Here is a 14,235-nt window from a genome sequence, read left to right as displayed (position 1 = left end):
AAGAGTTACAAGCATGTAATTAGTGTAATTTTCCTGATTTTGCTCTCAAACTAGATTTCAAATACACTACATGACCAAAGGTATGTGGACACCTGCTCGTCGAACATCTCATTCCAAAATCATAGGCATTAATATGGAGTTGGTCCCGCCTTTGCTGCTATAACAGCCTCCACTCTTCTGGGAAGGCTTTCCACTAGATGTTGGAACATTGCTGCGGTGACTTGCTTCCATTCATCCACAAGAGCATTAGTGAGGTCGGGCATTGATGTTGGGCGATTAGGCCTGGCTCGCAGTCAGCGTTCCAATTCATCCCAAAGGTGTTCGATGGGGTTGAGGTCAGGGCTCTGTGCAGGCCAGTCAAGTTCTTCCACACGGATCTCGACAAACCATGTCTGTATGGACCTCGCTTTGTGGACAGGAGAATTGTCATGCTGAAACAGGAAAGGGCCTTCCCCAAACTGTTTGTGGACAGAATTTGAAAGAAAAAGCTTTTTGTGCGTATGGAAAATGTCTGATCTTTTATTTCAAATCATGAAACATGGGACCAACACTTTACATGTTGCGTTTATATTTTTGTTCAGTATATGTTGGCCTACTACAGTGTTTAATTGTATGAAATCCATGAGTGATAATTCACTGGAAAATTGTCTTTACAAAACCCTTTACACCAATGGTTGTCACAAGTGCTTCCGGAGGGCCTACCCCCAAAAGAGCAAGCAGAGGACACAACTTTTTGCCGTCCCAGACACCACACTACACCTCCCACAATCCCTTAGGTTGGAGTTTGCGCAATACACAAGTTACGGGGCAGGGTTTGGGTTGTTGTTGCAGAAAAAAAGAGGTGAAGAGATTATTTCTGTGAAGCTGTATGAGGTAGGTCATGGTGACTAAATTCTCGATTATCTGGCCTGTCTTTGATCCAATTAGCTAAATCATCTAAATTCGTTGTTAGCTAACGAGCCAGTTGGGCAAGTTAGCTTGCTTGCACCGTTTGCATTTGGACGATTTGCCTGGGTAGCTAACCATCTAGCTAGCTATAATTCTATGTTTGTTTGACACCTAGCTAGCCAATGTTACTACTGAACGTCTGTGTACTAACTTTTTTTCAAGTAACTAGGTATGTAGTTAACTACAGTTGGTTGTATGTGTTCTCGTAACTAGCTAACGTTTCAGTGTTGTCTGCCTCAAGACGCAGCAGCGTTCCTAGAATTGTGGCAAAACAACGTTTCAATCATAACTGTCTAACAACAGATGGCTAGTTAGCTAGATACAATTAATTTAGAAGTGTCTCTAACATCACTTGATAAGGTAACTGGATATTCAACATAACAATGTCACACACAAATGCACATGTATATTGACTCTACACACACCCACTCACATTCAAATCAAATGTTATGTCACATGCGCCGAATACAACAGGTGAATGCTTATTTACAAGCCCTTAACCAACAATGCAGTTTTAAGAAAGAATACCAACAACAACAAAAAAATATATACAGTATCTCACAAAAGTGAGTACACCCCTCACATATTTGTAAATATTTTTGTATATATTTTCATGTGACAACACTGAAGAAATGACACTTTGCTACAATGTAAAGTAGCGAGTGTACAGCTTGTATAACAGTGTACATTTGCTGTCCCCTCAAAACAACTCAACACATAGCCATTAATGTCTAAACCGCTGGCAACAAAAGTGAGTGCACCCCTAAGTGAAAATGTCAAAATTGGGCCCAATTAGCCATTTTCCCTCCCTGGTGTCATGTGACTCGTTAGTGTTACAAGGTCTCAGGTGTCAATGGGGAGCAGGTGTGTTAAATTTGGTGTCATCGCTGTCACACTCCCTCATACTGGTCACTGGAAGTTCAACATGGCACCTCATGGCAAAGAACTCTCTGAGGATCTGAAGAAAAAAAAATGTTGCTTTACATAAAGATGGCCTGGGCTATAAGAAGATTGCCAAGACTCTGAAACTGAGCTGCAGCACGGTGGCCAAGACCATACAGTGGTTTAACAGGACAGGTTCCACTCAGAACAGGCCTCGCCATGGTCGACCAAAGAAGTTGAGTGCACGTGCTCAGCGTCATATCCAGAGGTTGTCTTTGGGAAATAGACATATGAGTGCTGCCAGCATTGCTGCAGAGGTTGAAGGGGTCGGGGGTCAGCCTGTCAGTGCTCAGACCATACGTGGAGTTCAAACATGAACTCCATGCCCAAGAGGGTTAAGGCAGTGCTGGAAAATGATGGTGGCCACACAAAATATTGACACTTTGGGCCCAATTTGGACATTTTCACTTAGGGGTGTACTCACTTTTGTTGCCAGCGGTTTAGACATTAATGGCTGTGTGTTGTGTTATTTTGAAGGGACAGCAAATTTACACTATTATACAAGCTGTACACTAACTACTTTACATTGTAGCAAAGTGTCATTTCTTCAGTGTTGTCACATGAAAAGATATACTCAAATATTTACAAAAATGTGAGGGGTGTACTCACTTTTGTGAGATACTGTATGTGTGTATATACACTCCTCAAAAAAATAAAGGGAACACTTAAACAACACAATGTAACTCCAAGTCAATCACACTTCTGTGAAATCAAACTGTCCACTTAGGAAGCAACACTGATTGACAATACATTTCACATGCTGTTGTGCAAATGGAATAGACAACATGTGGACATTATAGGCAATTAGCAAGACACCCCCAATAAAGAAGTGGTTCTGCAGGTGGTGACCACAGACCACTTCTCAGTTCCTATGCTTCCTGGCTGATGTTTTGGTCACTTTTGAATGCTGGCGGTGCTTTCACTCTAGTGCTAGCATGAGACGGAGTCTACAACCCACACAAGTGGCTCAGGTAGTGCAGCTCATCCAGGATGGCACATCAATGCGAGCTGTGGCAAGAAGGTTTGCTGTGTCTGTCAGCGTAGTGTCCAGAGCATGGAGGCGCTACCAGGAGACAGGCCAGTACATCAGGAGACGTGGAGGAGGCCGTAGGAGGGCAACAACCCAGCAGCAGGACTGCTACCTCCGCCTTTGTGCAAGGAGGAGCAGGAGGAGCACTGCCAGAGCCCTGCAAAATTACCTCCAGCAGGCCACAAATGTGCATGTGTCTGCTCAAACGGTCAGAAACAGACTCCATGAGGGTGGTATGAGGGACCGACGTCCACAGGTGGGGGTTGTGCTTACAGCCCAACACCGTGCAGGACGTTTGGCATTTGCCAGAGAACACCAAGATTGGCAAATTCGCCACTGGCGCCCTGTGCTCTTCACAGATGAAAGCAGGTTCACACTGAGCACGTGACAGACGTGACAGAGTCTGGAGACGCCGTGGAGAACGTTCTGCTGCCTGCAACATCCTCCAGCATGACCGGTTTGGCGGTGGGTCAGTCATGGTGTGGGGTGGCATTTCTTTGGGGGGCCGCACAGCCCTCCATGTGCTCGCCAGAGGTAGCCTGACTGCCATTAGGTACCGAGATGAGATCCTCAGACCCCTTGTGAGACCATATGCTGATGCGGTTGGCCCTGGGTTCCTCCTAATGCAAGACAATGCTAGACCTCATGTGGCTGGAGTGTGTCAGCAGTTCCTGCAAGAGGAAGGCATTGATGCTATGGACTGGCCCGCCCGTTCCCCAGACCTGAATCCAATTGAGCACATCTGGGACATCATGTCTCACTCCATCCACCAACGCCACGTTGCACCACAGACTGTCCAGGAGTTGGCGGATGCTTTAGTCCAGGTCTGGGAGGAGATCCCTCAGGAGACCATCCGCCACCTCATCAGGAGCATGCCCAGGCGTTGTAGGGAGGTCATACAGGCACGTGGAGGCCACACACACTACTGAGCCTCATTTTGACTTGTTTTAAGGACATTACATCAAAGTTGGATCAGCCTGTAGTGTGGTTTTCCACTTTAATTTTGAGGGTGACTCCAAATCCAGACCTCCATGGGTTGATACATTTGATTTCCATTGATAATTGTTGTGTGTTTTTGTTGTCAGCACATTCAACTATGTAAAGAAAAAAGGATTTAATAAGATTATTTCATTCATTCAGATCTAGGATGTGTTATTTTAGTGTTCCCTTTATTTTTTTGAGCAGTATATAAACAGTACCAGCACCCAAAATGAGTACCAGAACCTATTTCAGTCCAAGTCAAGCACTGATAAGAAGTAATCTGGTAGTTTCCACTGGATCAGAGCATGACATTTTTCCCTTTCAAGCTGAGTGGTTAATGAAAGGGAGAGAGCTGGAAAGATTTTTCAAATACATTGAGGAACTATTGTAAAAATACTTTGTTTGGTTGCTGTTTGAGGTGAAGAAACGTTCCTTTGAGAAGCTCCACAGGTGGTGCGTTAAGCCAATCAGAAATACTATCAGATCCTCAAATGGGCTCATTTATATGCCTACATTTGCGCGCAGGCCAGGTAGTCTATAGGCCTACTTCAATGCGTGCACGTCCTTTCTCAACATTGACAGGAGTGCTCCAATCAAAAGACAATGACTAAATTGACAAAACTCGTAAATTGAATTAAATAAACCAAAACTTGTTTCTCTCAAGTGTAGCATAGGTTGTGCACTCTGCAAACAATGTGTCCACTCCGACAATGATAACTGAAGACTGGAATAATAATATTGAATGGATTAACAGAAATTACCATAACCAAAGTAACAAACACACTACCGCTCAAAAGTTTTAGAACACCTACTCATTCAAGGGTTTTTATTTTATTTTTACGATTTTCTACATTGTAGAATAATAGTGAAGACATCAAAATGATGAAATAATACATATGGAATCATGTAGTAACCAAAAAAGTGTTAAACAAATCCAAATATATTTTACATTTTGAGATTCTTCAAATAGCCACCCTTTGCCTTGATGACAGCTTTGCACACTCTTGGCATTCTCTCAACCATCTTCACCTGGAATGCTTTTCCAACAGTCTTGAAGGAGTTACCACATATGCTGAGCACTTGTTGGCTGCTTTTCCTTCACTCTGCGGTCCGACTCATCCCAAACCATCTCAATTTGGTTGAGGTCGTGGGATTGTGGAGGCCAGGTCATTTGATGCAGCACTCCATCACTCTTCTTCTTGGTAAAATAGCCCTTTTACAGCCTGGAGGTGTGTTGGGTCATTGTCCTGTTGAAAAACAAATGATAGTCCCACTAAGCCCAAACCAGATGAGATGGCGTATCGCTGCAGAATGCTGTGGTAGCCATGCTGGTTAAGTATGCCTTGAATTCTAAATAAATCACAGACAGTGTCCCCACACCATAACACCTCCTCCTCCATGCTTTACGGTGGGAAATACACATGCGGAGATCATCCGTTCACCCACACCGCATCTCACAAAGAAACGGCGGTTGGAACCAAAAATCTCAAATTTGGACTCCAGACCAAAGGACACATTTCCACCGGTCTAATGTCCATTGCTCGTGTTTCTTCGCCCAAGCAAGTCTCTTCTTATTATTGGTGTCAATTAGTAGTGGTTTCTTTGCAGCAATTCGACCATGAAGGCCTGATTCACGCAGTCTCCTCTGAACAGTTGATGTTGAGATGTGTCTGTTACTTGAACTCTGTGAAGCATTTATTTGGGCTGCAATTTCTGAGGCTGGTAACTCGAATTAACTTATCCTCTGCAGCAGAGGTAACTCTGGGTCGTCCATTCCTGTGGCGGTCCTCATGAGAGCCAGTTTCATCATAGCGCTTGATGTTTTTTGCCACTGCACTTGAAGAAACTTTCAAAGTTCTTGAAATGTTCCGTATTGACTGACCTTCAGGTCTTAAAGTAATGATGGACTGTCCTTTCTCTTTGCTTATTTGAGCTGTTCTTGCCATAATATTGAGTTGGTCTTTTACCAATTAGGGCTATCTTCTGTATACCACCCCTACCTTGTCACAACACAACTGATTGGCTCAAACGCATTAAGAAGGAAAGAAATTCCACAAATTAACTTTTAAAAAGGCACACCTGTTAATTGAAATGCATTCCAGGTGACTACCTCATGAAGCTGGTTGAGAGAATGCCAAGAGTGTGCAAAGCTGTCATCAAGGCAAAGGGTGGGTATTTGAAGAATCTCAAATATAAAATATATTTTGATTTGTTTAACCCTTTTTTGGTTACTACATGATTCCATATGTGTTATTTCATAGTTTTGATGTCTTCACTATTATTCTACAATGTAGAAAATGGTAAAATAAAGAAAAACCCTTGAATGAGTAGGTGTTCTAAAACTTTTGACCGGTAGTGTATATTAGAAATGATAGGAATTAACAGTAAATGTACTACTGGTGATATATGTAATGGGGAATTTATATTCACTAACAATCAAATGCACACAATGAAGTTATAAAACAATGAATGTGCACAAATTGGCGGGAGAGAGTGCATTCTGCATCTGGGCGCATGGTCAATCCAACGTCTGCATTGGCCATGCAGCATTTATGGTGATACAGCCTCAGCAGAAGTCAGGGCATTCATACTTCTTGCGCTTCACGGAGCAGTGCAGAGCTGTTGTCAAGGAAGTGAGTTTGTGTTTTCTACAGGATGTACCGCCCCCACCTACCGTCAACTAATCATGTCAATGCGGAGCTATACAGAGCCCTCCGCATTGTATATGTATGTTACTGCTCGACTAAAACCGTCTCGGTTGACGAACAGCCTAACGACTAAACAATCGACCAGTCGACTAATTGGGGTCAGCCCTACTTTCAAGAGATCTTGGAACTTAAAAAAATAGGTCAAATCATGACCGCAGTGATTTTCAGGTCGGAAAGTCGGAGCTCTAGAAAGATGCCAGAGTTTCTTTAGTTGAATGGCCGTTCAAAACGATTTTTCCAAGTTGTCTTCTAGGAACATACATCTCTGTATATTCCTAGGTTGTCTTGAACGCACTGAAGTCTGAGATTTCCGAGTTCCCAGTTGTTTTGAACGCAGCATAAGGGTTGGAGAGCCCTGCTCTAAATATTTGACTGCGTGATGTGACTGATGATGTCACGGGTTGCTTGGTGTGCTCCTCCTTGCCATGATGTCACAGGTTGCTTGGTGTGCTCCTCAGTGTGAACCTGCTTTCATCTGAGACTTGGAGCAAAGTGAACCTGCTGCTCTAACTTTTTTCATGTGTGGTGTCACAGGTTGCTAGGTGTGCCCCTCCCTGCCATGAGAGCTGACCAGGTCCCCAGCCCCTCCTCCTTCTGCAGTTGATGGATCTGCAGCTGGTCTGGAGATGACAGACAGTGTCAGGGCCTTCCTCCGCAATGTTGCGACGGTCAGACAGCAACACAACAAACCCTGTCTGTCCACATACAAGCACAAGTGATAGGCCTACACATGGGGTTAAAGGAGGGTACAGCTATCTGTCTGAACCATGAGATGGTGAACCAACTACCAAGCTCTGTTTAGATCCATTGGGAATTATGTTTTCTAGTTGATGCCATCCACTTGGCCCATTTTAACATTTAGTCTAGTAAGTTAGTATGTTTTTACATAAGACAAATTAAATGTTTTAATAAAGTTTAAACTTTTTATTTTGTGTTTTTTCTTGTTTGCTCTAGAGCAAACGTTGCTTTGGGGTAAAACCATAGTAGCCTACATTTAATGTCTTAACCAAATGTTTACCGTTATCTTGTGTTGTTTACCTTGAACCTCATCACCTTACTTCCAGATGGTGATCCCCTCCACAAAAGCAGTGCAAAGATTAGCCTTGTTTTTTTTTGTATAGTTAATGTATTTTTTATTTAAACTGTGCTACTAGGTAACCAAGTGAATTTAAGCACAAGTTACCTGACTGCAATGATTTAAAAGGAACTTTTCCACCCATGTATGTATACACATACCAAGTCTAGCGTACAACATTAGAATAATGTGCTGTGTTGATTTCCTTTTATAAGGCATTTACCCCAGTCTTAGTGTGAATTTTCTGTGTGTCCTACAGGGGATTAAGGACTCCATTTTGGGGATCGGAACTATCTCCAAGCTGGATGCCCGCATCCAGCAGAAAAGGGAGGAGCAGCGAAAGAGGAGAGCCAGCGGCGCCCTGGCTCAGAGACGGGCCCAGAGTGAGGAACGCAAACAGGAGAGGTAGACACTGGCACGTAGGAGTTTAATACCCTATTCACACTGCCGAGCCAAGCTGGACTGAACCATGCTGGAAAGGGTGATATGGAAGAAAAAAAATGTCAGAGCCAGCACAATTCTGTTTTGGTATCTCCCTCAGCCTGAGGAGCTACTTGATACACATCATAAAAGGCAACTTATTATGCTCGTTCTAGTTGTGAAAGGTTCATATTAAGAGTTATGAGTAAAGACCTTTCATATGGATCCTTGTATGCTGTCCAGTGTTCACGGTAGGCTTAGACCTATACCTTTTTGTGCTTATTAATGACGATGGTGGGTGACAATGTGTTGTCATACTCTCTCTTTCAGTGAACCCAAATTAGCCAGTAGGATTTTTCAGTGCTGTGCGTGGAATGGGGGAGTGTTCTGGGTAAGAAACATACTTTTCTATATTTTAAAACTGTTTGAAAAATGCATATCATGCAAATACTGAATTTCTTTGAGCGGGGCAAAGAAGTAATAATACAAAGACATTGTTCATGTTAGTAATCCCTCCTCCAATTATTTTTGCAGCTCAGTCTGTTCCTCTTCTATCGGGTGTTTATTCCACTGCTGCAGACTCTGACAGCAAGAATCATCGGTATGTATGCATGCCTGGAACTGTGGGGCGGGTTCACTCTATTATCACATGCTTCATAGTGATTTGTTAAAAACTGGTAAAACCTGTCACTCAAAGAGACATTTCCTGCCAGGTGACCCCTCTCTCCATGGCAATGTGTGGTCCTGGCTGGAGTTCATATTGACCTCAGTGTTCAGTGCTCTCTGGGTGCTCCCACTGTTTGTGCTCAGCAAGATAGTCAACGCCATCTGGTTCCAGGTGAGGCCTCTGTTAGTTAGTACACAGGTGATGACAGATGTTTTGTGGTTGTCGTTGTAACAAGGGTGGGATATACAGTGGGGAAAAGTATTTAGTCAGCCACCAATTGTGCAAGTTCTCCCACTTAAAAAGATGAGAGGCCTGTAATTTTCATCATAGGTACACGTCAACTATGACAGACAAATTGAGAATTTTTTTTCCAGAAAATCACATTGTAGGATTTTTAATGAATTTATTTGCAAATTATGGTGGAAAATAAGTATTTGGTCACCTACAAACAAGCAAGATTTCTGGCTCTCACAGACCTGTAACTTCTTCTTTAAGAGGCTCCTCTGTCCTCCACTCGTTACCTGTATTAATGGCACCTTTTTGAACTTGTTATCAGTATAAAAGACACCTGTCCACAACCTCAAACAGTCACACTCCAAACTCCACTATGGCCAATACCAAAGAGCTGTCAAAGGACACCAGAAACAAAATTGTAGACCTGCACCAGGCTGGGAAGACTGAATCTGCAATAGGTAAGCAGCTTGGTTTGAAGAAATCAACTGTGGGAGCAATTATTAGGAAATGGAAGACATACAAGACCACTGATAATCTCCCTCGATCTGGGGCTCCACGCAAGATCTCACCCCGTGGGGTCAAAATGATCACAAGAACGGTGAGCAAAAATCCCAGAACCACACGGGGGGACCTAGTGAATGACCTGCAGAGAGCTGGGACCAAAGTAACAAAGCCTACCATCAGTAACACACTACGCCGCCAGGGACTCAAATCCTGCAGTGCTAGACGTGTCCCCCTGCTTAAGCCAGTACATGTCCAGGCCCGTCTGAAGTTTGCTAGAGTGCATTTGGATGATCCAGAAGAGGATTGGGAGAATGTCATATGGTCAGATGAAACCAAAATAGAACTTTTTGGTAAAAACTCAACTCGTCGTGTTTGGAGGACAAAGAATGCTGAGTTGCATCCAAAGAACACCATACCTACTGTGAAGCATGGGGGTGGAAACATCATGCTTTGGGGCTGTTTTTCTGCAAAGGGACCAGGACGACTGATCCGTGTAAAGGAAAGAATGAATGGGGCCATGTATCGTGAGATTTTGAGTGAAAACCTCCTTCCATCAGCAAGGGCATTGAAGATGAAACGTGGCTGGGTCTTTCAGCATGGCAATGATCCCAAACACACCGCCCGGGCAACGAAGGAGTGGCTTCGTAAGAAGCATTTCAAGGTCCTGGAGTGGCCTAGCCAGTCTCCAGATCTCAACCCCATAGAAAATCTTTGGAGGGAGTTGAATGTCCGTGTTGCCCAGCGACAGCCCCAAAACATCACTGCTCTAGAGGAGCCAAAATACCAGCAACAGTGTGTGGAAACCTTGTGAACTTACAGAAAACGTTTGACCTGTGTCATTGCCAACAAAGGGTATATAACAAAGTATTGAGAAACTTTTGTTATTGACCAAATACTTATTTTCCACCATAATTTGCAAATAAATTCATTAAAAATCCTACAATGTGATTTTCTGGATTTTTTTTTTTCATTTTGTCTGTCATAGTTGACGTGTACCTATGATTAAAATTACAGGCCTCTCATCTTTTTAAGTGGGAGAACTTGCACAATTGGTGGCTGACTAAATACTTTTTTTCCCCACTGTAGCTGGTCAAGGAGAACTGTTGCACAGTTGGCACCGGAGAGCACTAGTCGTATATACTTTTATCATAAACCAATTACGGTTTCTATTGATGATATGTATAACTTTCCAGCAATGTTCAGGGGATGGAGTATTGGATTTAATACAGTTGAATGAATGCTTGGCTATGTTTTCCTTTTGTCTCACAGTAGTTACAAATTTCCCATGTCTTATTGCTATGCTGTCTATATTCCCTTCCAGTATTTTAAATGTTATTGCCTGAGGATCTTGTGAGATGTTAACATGTGTCACACAGTGAAACGGGAGGATAACACGCCCTCTGGTTGTCTGCTGTAGGACATAGCTGACCTGGCGTTTGAGGTGTCTGGTCGGAAAGCCCAGCCTTTCCCCAGCGTCAGTAAGATCATCGCTGACATGCTCTTCAACCTCCTCCTCCAGGCTCTCTTCCTCATTCAGGTAGTACTGCAATAGACGTTCCCATGTGTCTTCAATTTCACAAAGAAGACTCACTATCAATCATGACCTGTCGAGGGTTCACAAAGGTTGTGTTGGAATGAAAACATACAGGGGTCTTTGGGATCAACACTGAGAGCTGTAATTCATTACACCCAATGGTGGAAGTTAGTAGTCAATGTATTAGCTCATCATCTTGTCTTTGTTGTGGTCCTCTAGGGTATGGTTGTGAGTCTCTTCCCCATCGATGCCATTGGACAGATGGTCAGCCTTCTTCACATGTCTCTGCTCTACTCCCTCTACTGCTTTGAGTATCGCTGGTTCAACCATGGTGTGCTTCCTATGTACTCAAATATGTATTTATTCTCGAAGTATTCTACTCATTTTAGGTAATAGGAACTGAACAAAATCTCAACCCATTTGTAACCGTTTCATCCAAGGCATTGAGATGCACCAACGGCTGTCCAACATTGAGAGGAACTGGCCCTACTACTTTGGGTTTGGTCTTCCCATGGCTCTGTTGACTGCCCTCCCCTCTTCATATATTATAAGGTAACGCCACTAGTGTCCCCTCGTTCAATCCAAGCATGAGGACTCTTCCAATATGCAGACTTTCAGTCCTACTGATATCCGTAAATCATTTGAATGATCCATTCAAATTATATATTTTTTCTGCTTTAGTGGCTGTCTGTTCTCCATCCTCTTCCCGCTGTTCATCATCAGCGCTAACGAGGCCAAGACCCCAACAAAGCTATAGTGAGTTTGGTGCACTGCAAGCCCTAACAATGACCAGTGATCAAACAGATTCACTTGTGTGAAAAGAGCCAGTGAAATCCTCTTCCCTGCTCACTCACTCTCTTCTCCCCCTGTGTCTTTTCCACACACAGCCACTTCCAGCTGCGCCTATTCTCTCTGGTTGTGCTGATTAGCAACAAGCTGTTCCACAAGACGGTCCACCTACAGTCGTCCCTGACTTCGTCCACCTCCACCGAGAAGCTGCCCCCCTCTCCCCACGCCTCGCCTGCCCGCCAGAGACCAATACCCTCCCAGTAATGACCACCGGGGGTGACAAAGGAGCAGCTTAGCAACTGCTTAGTAAACCAATGGAGGAGCAGTTGATTCTTTCTGTGGAAGGATCTCTCTCATCTGGACAGGAAGAGGAATTATGTTTGTTTTAGTTAAAGGGGGGTTTTATGTGATTTTAATGATTCTACTACAGCCCTTCATATTCTTTTGGAGCACCTGCCAGGTGTGTTTTTAATGTGAATGACGAATATGGAGATTTGACTGCCCTGTGCCTCACGCTCAAACACACATGAATATTATATATCTTTCTCATAATTTGTTTTAATTGTTTTTTATGTATGATGTGCCATTTGAGTGCTTTAAATACAGCACAAGCAGTCATATACATTGTTTTCTTCAGTTTTTTTGTTCTGCTCTTTTCAATTCCAACTACAATGTTTGCTACCTATTGTTTGTTTAATCTGTTAATCACCCAGTGACTGATCCCAGACTGCTTTGTATAAAACACTTGATGTGGAAAAGGAAAAGGTTAAATTTTTTACAGGACTGATGTTATCAGTGCTTGACTTGGACTGAAGTACATGCCGTGCCGGTATTCATTTTGGGTACCAGTACTGTTTAGGTGCAGGAGCTCCACAATACTTATGAGATAATATTTTATAAGAGAAACAGGAGCTGAAGGCTCCGGTGAGCTCCTGCCCAAGTCAAGCACTGCATGTTATGTTACTATATGTTCTGAATGACAGACGGAGCCTTAGACACTGGTCACATGATCCTTGGTATTCCTTTGTTTGAGGAATTAGCACAGAGACGCAGCCAGTGACTAGACATTCATCCAAGTTTGTGTGAATAAAATGAGTCTGTTCTCCTTTTTCAGTGAAGGGGGTGACATGTTTGCGATGTTCAAAAGTAAAGCACAAGAGTAATTTTTCTGTGTTGCAAGTGACATTCCGTTCACCCTGATAGGATGCTGTCTTGTTCATGAATAGCTGTTTCGCTGTAAAGCCAGGGCGGCACTGCTACTCCTCTGGCCAAGGAATAATCTTGTGCGGTGAAAACAAAGGGACACTAATTTTTTGTGCTTTTTTTAGAGGATCTTAATTTTTACGCTTTCAGCATGGAGCTGGGACTGTATCCACGTAGGCTGCAAAATACCAATTAGTGGGAAAAATATCAGAATTGGGATGCATATGTAAACGCAGCCAAAGCGTCGCTGATCTAGGATCTGTCCATACAATCTTATATATATTATTAGTCCAAACTGATGCTAGATCAGCACTCCTACTCCTGAGACACTTTGTGAATACAGGGCCTGATCTAAACATCACACAACAAAGGAAGAGCATCCTTACTTAACAAATCCAAATATTAAATCACTGGTTGTTGTGTGGTGAAGCTAGCTATTTTGAGGAAGCAGTTTTCTATAGGGGTGTAATAGACTGCGTTTCACAGGCAGCCCAATTCAGATATGTTTTTCACTAATTGGTCTTTTGACCAGCTCTGAAAAAGAGCTGATGTGATTGGTCAAAAGACCAATTAGTGGAAAAAATATCAGAATTGGGCTGCCTGTGTAACCGCAGCATTAGACGGACAGGTGAAGCTGTATGACTGCTGCTGGGTCAGATCAGATGACACTGCCAAACTGCTTTATCTACTACTCTGTTTGACTAACTTCTGCTTCGAATCAATTGGACACCAAGCACTGTAGTGTAGGAACTAGGAAGACGTCACTGAGCTGAACTTCTGACAGATTTTCTCTTCAAGTAACAGACAAGGGAGAAGCCCTCTGTGCTTGTTATGTTCCCCCTTGAGCAGTGGCAAAAAAAATGTGGGGGCTTCTTGTTTTACGTGATGTCACTTGGCTCTAATGTTCAACCAAATCCTCACCATGGGGATTACCATCATCTAGCTTTCACCTAGTCATCTTATCTCATGGGTTGCGGGGGAAGCGTTTTTGAAACGGTATGTAATAATTGTATGAAGTGCATAGTGTTTATGTATGCAGATTGATATTTGTGAGTTAGGTTTTCTAAAAGTATTGCCTAAATAAAAACATCTACTTGGAAGTAATCTTGATTGACCCAATTTTCTTTGTCTGAAATGGTATTCTATGGTTAGCTGCTTTGTTGCTAAATGTTTCCCACCCAGGGCCGGTTCCAGTCATAA

General features: G+C 43.1%; 1 protein-coding gene across 1 annotated transcript; it reads left to right on the top strand.

The window, feature by feature from the left end:
* The first annotated feature begins 793 nt into the window (after positions 1 to 793).
* LOC311135998 (etoposide-induced protein 2.4 homolog) lies at positions 794 to 14,144 on the top strand. The gene is made up of 11 exons (XM_084170048.1): positions 794 to 873; positions 7,144 to 7,277; positions 7,944 to 8,089; positions 8,435 to 8,495; positions 8,639 to 8,705; positions 8,818 to 8,942; positions 10,927 to 11,046; positions 11,263 to 11,374; positions 11,484 to 11,595; positions 11,725 to 11,799; positions 11,931 to 14,144. The coding sequence occupies exons 2-11, from the start codon at positions 7,236 to 7,238 to the stop codon at positions 12,094 to 12,096; spliced, it is 1,026 nt and encodes a 341-aa protein (XP_084026174.1). The 5' UTR covers positions 794 to 873; positions 7,144 to 7,235; the 3' UTR covers positions 12,097 to 14,144.
* Positions 14,145 to 14,235: the final 91 nt, after the last annotated feature.

Source organism: Coregonus lavaretus, assembly GCF_964263955.1.
Source record: "Coregonus lavaretus genome assembly, chromosome: 10".
NCBI classification, from domain to species: Eukaryota; Metazoa; Chordata; class Actinopteri; order Salmoniformes; family Salmonidae; genus Coregonus; species Coregonus lavaretus.
This window is presented reverse-complemented; position numbering and strand designations above follow the sequence as displayed.

Bases quoted from the DNA above. Each gene is read 5' to 3' on its own strand.
- LOC311135998 (XM_084170048.1), top strand. From the start codon at position 7,236: ATGACAGACAGTGTCAGGGCCTTCCTCCGCAATGTTGCGACG. The intron at 8,706-8,817 runs GTATGTATGCAT...ATTTCCTGCCAG, and splicing joins TCTGACAGCAAGAATCATCG to GTGACCCCTCTCTCCATGGC. The intron at 11,375-11,483 runs GTGTGCTTCCTA...GTTTCATCCAAG, and splicing joins GTATCGCTGGTTCAACCATG to GCATTGAGATGCACCAACGG.